This window comes from Lipotes vexillifer, unplaced genomic scaffold, assembly GCF_000442215.2.
Source record: "Lipotes vexillifer unplaced genomic scaffold, Lipotes_vexillifer_v1.1 scaffold1201, whole genome shotgun sequence".
Lineage (NCBI taxonomy): Eukaryota > Metazoa > Chordata > Mammalia > Artiodactyla > Lipotidae > Lipotes > Lipotes vexillifer.
This window is the reverse complement of record NW_006783542.1, coordinates 2,590,110-2,598,424: the sequence shown is the minus strand read 5'-3', so window position 1 is coordinate 2,598,424 and position 8,315 is coordinate 2,590,110. Positions and strand designations below refer to the sequence as shown.

Here is an 8,315-nt window from a genome sequence, read left to right as displayed (position 1 = left end):
TGAGCCATGGCCGCTGAGCCTGCGCGTCCAGAGCCTGTGCTCCGCAACGGGAGAGGCCACAACAGTGAGGGGCCCGCGTACCGGAAAAAAAAAAAAGAGCAAATGTCAACCCGGCTGGGAATTGGGTATGAGAGGGAATGGGCATCTCTCGGCCGATGGGCATCTCCTGGCCCTCAACATCTGTTACCGTCTCCTCCCGTCCCCCCGCCTCTGCTGCTAGCAGGGCTCTGCTCGAATCTCTAGCCGAGCATCATCACTGTCTGCAGAGAGTCATTGTAGCAGCTGATATCTGTTGTGTGTTTTGTTCTATGACAGGACACATGTTAAGCACATTACATGTCTCATAGCACTTATCTATCTGTAGACAGGAATCAGAAAGAAGTTGAGGAAGTCGTCCAGGTTCTGATTCAGTCCAGTCTGCCCCCAAAGCCAGGTCTTTGGCCCCGGGGGCTGGAGAACCCAGATCCAGATGAGAAGCTTGATCTGGACCCAAAAGGAGCTCCTGAATGAGCCTGATGGCATGAGGGCCTGGCCATGTGAGCAAAACCAGTCACGGAAGCAGGAAATGAAGATGCCACTGTCATTCCCGAGGAGACTTGGCCAGCCTGTGAGTCCTCTGGTTCAAAGTCTGCCCTTTGAAGAACTAACGTGACAACACAATGATCAGTTTCTACTTTGAGCCTGTCTCTCTCTGAACGCCAGATTCCTCCCTGCTAAGCAATTTGCAGACTTGGAGATTTCCAGTTCCAGCTTGGTGTGGCTCTACGTTTGACAGGACTCCCTCCCTGTTCGACGCTAAGCGGTCTTAGTAGCAGGAACCGAAGGCTGGGGAGGAGCGTCTGGAGCTGCAGCCCCTCCTTATAGGAGTACCTGGGAGCCGAGTCCGGACGAAAGAGGTGGGGCGCGCAGTGACTCCGCCCCTACAGGGCCCCGCCTCCTGCCCGCCCCGCGGCGCATTGTGGGATCCAGGCGCTGGCTGCGAGGTGGAGGACGCGGCTCTTGAAGATGGGGTTGCAGCCGGTGAGACCCTCGCTCCGTATCCCGCACCAGGGGACTCCGTCCCTTCTGGTTCCCGGCACTCAGGTCCGGACCAGGGGCTCTCACCGCCGACCCCGCCCCGCAGGGCTTTACACCCGCCCTGGATGCCGGGGTCTCGGTACCGCACGCTCGGGCTGGGGACCCCACCCAGGCTGCCCCCTGAGCTCGGCTTGCTCCTGCGCTGGAGTTCGGGGTCGCCACCCGGGGGGCAGGTCGTAGGGGCCCGTCACCGCCCACGCCCTGGGCTCTTCCCCGGCGCGACGGTCACGCTGCCCCCTCTGCCCGCAGAGCCCAGTCCTGCTGGCCTCCCTGGGGGTGGGGCTGCTGACTCTGCTCGGCCTGGCTCTGGGCTCCTACCTGGTGCGGAGGTCCCGCCGGCCGCGGATCACGCTCCTGGACCCCAATGAGAAGTACCTGCTGCGACTGCTAGACAAGACAGTGAGTTGTGGAGTAGCGGAGGGGACCGGAGTTCCGCTCGGCTGTGGTTGGGATGCCCCGGGGAGTTGGCGACACCAGACCTGCCTGGTGAGACGCTTGTCATCCATCCTCCAGACCGTGAACCACAACACCAAGAGGTTCCGCTTTGCCCTCCCCACCGCCCACCACGTTCTGGGGCTGCCTGTGGGTAAGAACTGCGGCGTGGGCTCCTTTCCCTGGTATTCTAATAGGGTGAGCCCCCTTCTGGGGTCTCTTGAAACGCGCTGCTTCAGTCTAGTGCCTCCCCACTCCATCACCCTTTCCCCACCAGGCTGCGTATCCTCCAGGCTGTGAGGTGCCCTGGGCCACTCTAGGGTGTGGCTTCTGTGCCCCCAGACATCTTCAAGTCTCAGCAGTCCTCCCTCCTTCCTGCAGGATTTGCTTATATCCCCGCTGAGCAAGCACTAATCTCTTCCCCATTGCCCAGACCCTCAACTCACTGCTAAGGTCCTGGGCAGTCATTGATAAGAATCTCAGCAGAGGGGAGTTTATGAGGGATCCAGCTGGGGGCTCAAAGGGGTGAATCCTCCCTGCTTGGTAGCTCACTGGGACCCTAGCACGGTGCAAGACGCTTCTGTCCTCTCAAACCTCCCAGATTATTTTGAAAGGTAACAGGAATGCAGCACCTCCACAGGAGCCCTTATGTAGCTCTGCACGTGGTCCCCAGGAAAACATGTCTACCTCTCTGCCCGGATCGATGGCAGCCTGGTCATCAGGCCGTACACTCCCATCACCAGCGATGAGGACCAAGGCTATGTGGATCTTGTCATCAAGGTAAGAAGGTTGGAAGGAGCCCCAGGAGCCCCTTATCCTCCTCCCTCTGGGATCTGTAGAAACTTCCAAGATGTGTTTGATAGGAGGAGATGCGTGTCCTTTGTGGACATGAAGAAAGTATGTGGAATGGGAAGAGAGAGCATGTGTGTCATCCCTGCCCTGCTTCAGGCAGGTTCAGTCAACAGGGGGCTCAGAAACCAGGGACATTCCAAACAAAGTACTTTCCATTCTGTCTTACCAGGTCTACCTGAAGGGTGTGCACCCCAAATTTCCTGAGGGGGGAAAGATGTCTCAGTACCTGGATAGCCTGAAGACTGGGGACGTGGTGGAGTTTCGGGGGCCAAGTGGGTTGCTCACTTATGCTGGGAAAGGTAACGGCCTATCTCCCACGTCTCCGGTGCCCGGCGTCCTCTCCACACGGTGTGGTTCTGTGTGTCCATGTGTGTGTGTGTGCATGGGTAAGGGCCAGCTGCCCCTCCTGTAAACACAGCCCTGACGTCATAGAAAGGCGTGTTCCTCAGCCCCTCTTGACACAGGGATCAGTTCTCCATCCACATGAATTCACCCACTGTGACAGCCCTGGAGATGACTAATGCAAACGCGGCCCTCTCTTTCTCTCCCTCAGAGAGCTGCCCCTCAGGCCGAGCTATGCAGAGAGCCAGAGATTACGTTCAGCCCTTCCAGTGGGAACAGCTGGGTGCATTAGCAAGCCTGGGAGCTGCTCTGTGCCACTTGGGAAAATAGATTCACACCTGGCCTCATGCCTGTCGCCCTGAGCAGGGAGTGACCCCCTGTGGGAGTCAACTTATGACTCACTGTGTGTTCCTAAACTGACTCATAGCTCATAATATGGGACAGACGGTCCTGGCCCCATTGTCCCTCAAGTGTCTTGTTGTCAGGGCTGGCTCAACACCCAAGCTCCAGGATCAGATTCCACAGCAGCTGCAGCACTGGCCTGGGACGTATTTTCTATTTTGCATTTGTTTTCTTAGTTCCCTGAATTGACTGTTCTTTCACCCCTCTCTCCACTCGACTTCTCAGGGATGTTTAGCATTCAGCCCAACAAAAAGTCTCCACCAGAACCGCGAGTGGCCAGGAAACTGGGAATGATTGCCGGCGGCACAGGTTCTTGTCCCCTGCTCCCTCCCACCATTGTGACTGTTGCCGTGGCAGCTTCCAGGTGACCCTCAGAGAGTTTGGTAATCATGGCCAACTTAATCAGGGCATTCCCAGCAATGCCTAGAGCTCCCCAGTTGCTGCAAAACAAAATCATAATCAGGTAGAAACCCCCCAAAATCTATTTTAATTGACAGAATGAGAGAAGCAGATCATGTGGGCTCTCCCGAGACCTCAGATGGAATGAATCTAATAAATTTTAGGTGAGAACAGAGAAGCAGCTAAGAATAGGACAGTCGAGAAGATAGAAAATTAACATTGGACATTTCCCTATGTTAGACACTGTGCTGGACTCTTTATATGTGTCTATGACACAGGTACAAGCCTTCCCATTTTACGGATGGGAACACAGAGGTTCAGAGAGGTTGAATCATTTCCACATGGGTAGAGGCAGGGTTAGTGTGCAGCTCTGCTCAGTTCCAAAGCACGTGCACTTAACCTGCATGTCCGGGGCTCCAGGCATCTCAGCATTGAATCAGTAGGTACTTGCAGTCACCTGTGATACTGGAGCCTTAGCCTCCAAGGGACTTCCAGAGAGTCTTGGATTGGTTCCTTAGAAGGATTTCAGCAATATGAATTTATGTGAATTTTGAGCACGTGACCACAATTCACCTACCAGATATGAATTTTAGTGAGTTTGGGGTAAAGGGCCTATCTGTCCAGAAATGTAGGTGCTGTGAAGACACAGGTGGAGTGTAGAGAATTAGGACACAAAGGAAAACAGAGTGAAGGGGTGAGTGAGTAGAATTAAGATGAAAGGGTTGGGCAGCTAAGGAGCAGGGATGGGGAGGGTGGCCATCTCATCTCACCGCGGGGCATCTGTGTGCAGGAATCACCCCAATGCTGCAGCTGATCCAGGCCATCCTGAAAGACCCAGAAGATCCAACCCAGTGCTTCCTGCTTTTTGCCAACCAGGTTGTGTTGCTTTTCTCAGTCCTGGGACTTCAGAGTTACTGTGTGGGGAGCGGTATGGTACCAACGGGCAAAACTAGCCCAGTGTCTGGCTCAGCCTCTGGCCAAGGCCTCCCTGCGGGTAGAGGGTCCTCTTCCACAATAAGGAGGACAGAGCACTGAGCCACATTCCCTCCCTGGCCCGCAAGGAAAGAAAAAAAGAAAACATTTAAGGAGTCTAGTCCTGAGTATAGAAACGTGCTCCCTGAGTCTCCTTTGTTAAATATTCTGTCTTTATTCCTTCATATTGTGTAAATAAAGGCTGTTGCCCTCTCTCTCCCCTCATCCTAACTCCCTAAAACCCTTGCTTATTCCCTAGAACTTCAGTTTTCTTTTTCTTTCCTGGTTGGAAAGTTGTTACAGCAGAGAACTTTATGTTGTTATGCTTAGGAACCTGAGAAGGTTCCTAAAGACTTTGCTTCTCCTCTTCATTTCAGACTGAAAAGGACATAATCTTACGGGAGGACTTAGAGGAGCTGCAGGCCCGACACCCTGACCACTTTACGCTCTGGTTCACTCTGGATCACCCCCCAGAAGGTACCCCCCCATTTCTGGACATCCCCAAATCAGGGCCTCGCCCATCTGTGGGTTCTGGTTTCAGTGAAACCGACCCTGCCCAACACTGCCAAACTCTGAGCTCATGGACACAGTGGTCTCCTGGACTCTTCCCTGCGGTTCCTGTTTACCGGGTGGGTGCAGGGCTGGCCGTGCCGCTGAAGCAGGCTGAGTAGACCCGTCCAGCTGCTGCTACAGCTCTGTACCCTCTCAGGAGCCCTTCTGGACTGCCACCACCCCACCCCGGCCCCGCACTGCACCCCACTGCCAGCATGGATCTGGAGCGTCATTCTCTCCTCTCCCCATGCAGATTGGGCCTACAGCAAGGGCTTTGTGTCTGCCGACATGATCCAGGAGCACCTGCCCGCCCCAGGGGAGGATGTGCTGCTGCTGCTCTGTGGGCCACCCCCGATGGTGCAGCTGGCCTGCCACCCCAACTTGGACAAACTGGGCTACTCGCAAAGGATGCGATTTACCTACTGAGCATCCCCTCACTTCCCTGGTCCCGCTGCCGGCACTTGCCCCCAGTCAGCCCTCAAATGCTATAAGCCCTAGATGCCCTCCCCGACAGTGTCAGCCTTTTTGTCTTTCTCCGGAGCTGGAATCTGGATGGTCCCTGCGGGAACAACATCCTTATAGCCGTGGAAGAGGGCCAAAGCCGAGTCATCCCCTGGAAGGCTCCCCAGTCTCCCTGTGATGAAACATCCAGGTCAGGCTCAAGGAGCAGACTCTTCCACGGGTCAGAAAGAAGGGAGCATGTACATTTGTTCCAAGACTGGCCAGTTCCTTCTTGGCATCACACTCTTCTTTGTGTCTGTGGTTAAAGAGCAACCTGTTTCATGGGTTTGATTTAACATTTGGTGCTTAACCCATAGCAGACTGTGTGTGCGGTGGGGGGTGCAGACTTAGAAAGCTAATCTTTTAGAGGCAACAGGGGAGGAGGAGATGGTCTCTTCAGACCTCAGAGAAAGGGATCTGAAAGACGTGTTCGTGTGTCTGTCTCCCTCTGCCCCTGCCAAGGCTGGAGGGAAAGGGCTCCCCACGATCTAAGACTGTTAACTGTGGCAGAAACCTCTGGCTTATGCAAATAAATGGGGCTAAGGCCCTTGTGTTCTACCGAAGTGGTGGTTGTGTCTGGGGTCCTTTTTTCCAAGGCTTTTCATGCCTGAGAATCTTGGGAGGAAGGGTTTCCCAGCACAGAATTTCCCCCAAGTCTTCCAAAGAACCTTTGAGCAGTTGTACCCTGTGCTGAAATGTGAGCTGCCACCAAACTCCACACACATCTTAGCAGCTGTCTCTGCAGAGCCAGAAGCTCAACTTCTCCCTGGAGAACTTTTAAGGTGGAGGAAGAAGAATACAAGTGAGAGGGAAGCTTTTGGAGCCCAGGTACCCCTCACAGTGGTCCTTGGTTTGGCCACTCCTTCCCTCCTTCCTTCTCTTGGCCCTTTCTTCACTGCATTTATCCTTCAGGGTACCTGGCAAGTAAGTCAAAGTATTATCTTTCTATTTGGAAGAGAAGCCTTGTCCTTTAAAAAGTAACCTGACACCACCAGCCCTAGCCAGACTGGTTGGTGCCTGGACAGAGTTGGCCCCCAGGTACATCTGTCCTGACCGCCCTTCTCCTGCTCCAACAGCCTGGCCCAGTCCACTCCCTCCCAGCGTCACACCAGGGCCACCTCTTCAGATCTTCTCTTAGTCGCACTGGAACAGAACAATGCATCAGGTCGGGAGGGAGGTCGGCATTGTTTTTCTGCATGGAGCTGTATACTGCTTCCCCTGGGGCCCCTGGAAGAAAGGCTTGTGGACGCTCCCCGGGGTAGAACCGTCACTAAATTGTGTTACTGGTATTCCATCAGACATGTCTTGATCAGCTGGTGTGTGTGTGTACTAGGCTCTGTGAGACGCACTCGCCTACCTCACCTCCAAAAAGGAAAATCTTGCCTAGGGTTGTTGGTCTCACACAGTGAAGCAGCCCAGCAAAGAGAATTTCCCACACAGAAGCTCAGCAAAGAGAATTTCCCACACAGAAGCTCATTCCTTGTCTCGCATGGGTTCCTGCCTTATCCACTCAATATACAAACATTAAGGACCTGCCACATGCCAAGCACTGTGCTAGGTCCTGAGGATTCAACCATGACCAAGACTGTTCTTAGACCCCAAACAACTCATTGTCTAGAGTAAGACAGTGATAAATAATTACAACACAGTGTGGTTAATACTATAGAAGAGATACAAGGTGCAGATGGGAAGGGTTTGGAAAAGATTCTGAGACGGAGGAAGAGAAGAAAAAACGTTTTTTAGTTAACAGCCTCGTAGCAGGCGCTGTGCTAAATGATCATTGTGTAATTGAATCCTTATTATCATCCTGTGAGTCTGAGATTAAGGATATGCAGAAGGTCATACAGCTGGTCAGTGGCTGGCAGAGCCTGAATGTGAAGCTAGGATTGTCTCGATCCAAAGCCAAACCTAGAACTGGGAATTGTAAGTTGCTTGGCTCCTTTGGCAGAGAATGGGGGCATGAGAAATCCAACAGAAGGATCAGCATGTGCAAAAGCCTGAGGAGCAGAAGAGAAGTTCACATTTGGAGAACCAGGCAAGTTCATTGAGGCCCAAATGCCAGAGGGAAAGTGGAGGAAGACGAGGCCTGGGAGCAGGTAAAAGCCTGGTAACGCCATGCTGAGAAACACACTCAGTCCTGTGGACAGCACACTTTTCTGAGGGTTTTATACAGCGGGCAGCACATAATAGCTAAGGTTTGTGAAGCATTTACGATTTGCCAAGCATCAAACTAAGAGCCTGCATAAATTATCTCAATCCTGACAAAGAACCCGTGAAACAGCACTATTTTATTCCTGTTTTTCAGACGAGGTACTTATGATGTGGAGCGTTCAGTAACGTGCTCAAGGTGAGAGCCTGGCCAGGGACAGAAGCCTGGGTCTATGTGACTCCAGAGCCTGCTACGCTTTTAACCAGCACCAGAATTAATCCCACTGCCCTGAAGCATCCATACAGGATCATACTAAAGTACCTTCTCTCTGCATCTAGAATAGACTGGTCACGTACCAGCCTTGGGAGAAAAGAGAAGTGTCAGTCGCCCAGGAGAGGGCTGCAGCACCCCGCGGTCCCCCTCTGGCCGCAGCGGGAACCCGAGGCGGAGCAGGGAGTCCCCGAGGACCAGTCAGCGCCGCCGCGCTGTTTCTAACCAGGAGCCTGCCTGCCTCGTGCCTCGCAGACGACGGGCGCTCAGTAAATATTTACAGAAGGGAGGGAGGGGCCTTGAGGTTGAAAAAGAGAGATTAAGAAGTGCCCAGCCTAGAGGACAAGGTGCAGGGTAGGAAATTCGG

General features: G+C 53.6%; 1 protein-coding gene across 2 annotated transcripts; it reads left to right on the top strand.

Moving 5' to 3' along the window:
• Nucleotides 1–980: 980 nt before the first annotated feature.
• Nucleotides 981–6,085, top strand: CYB5R1 (cytochrome b5 reductase 1). Of its 2 annotated transcripts, none has more exons than XM_007456162.1 (9): nucleotides 981–1,020; nucleotides 1,327–1,476; nucleotides 1,591–1,663; nucleotides 2,183–2,289; nucleotides 2,531–2,660; nucleotides 3,331–3,414; nucleotides 4,295–4,380; nucleotides 4,854–4,953; nucleotides 5,282–6,085. In XM_007456162.1, exons 1-9 carry the CDS (start codon nucleotides 1,006–1,008, stop codon nucleotides 5,452–5,454), a joined length of 918 nt encoding a protein of 305 aa, XP_007456224.1. In that variant the 5' UTR covers nucleotides 981–1,005; the 3' UTR covers nucleotides 5,455–6,085. The 2 variants fall into 2 exon arrangements, with proteins under 2 accessions (XP_007456224.1, XP_007456223.1); XM_007456161.1 differs by having other exon boundaries at nucleotides 1,006–1,083.
• Nucleotides 6,086–8,315: the final 2,230 nt, after the last annotated feature.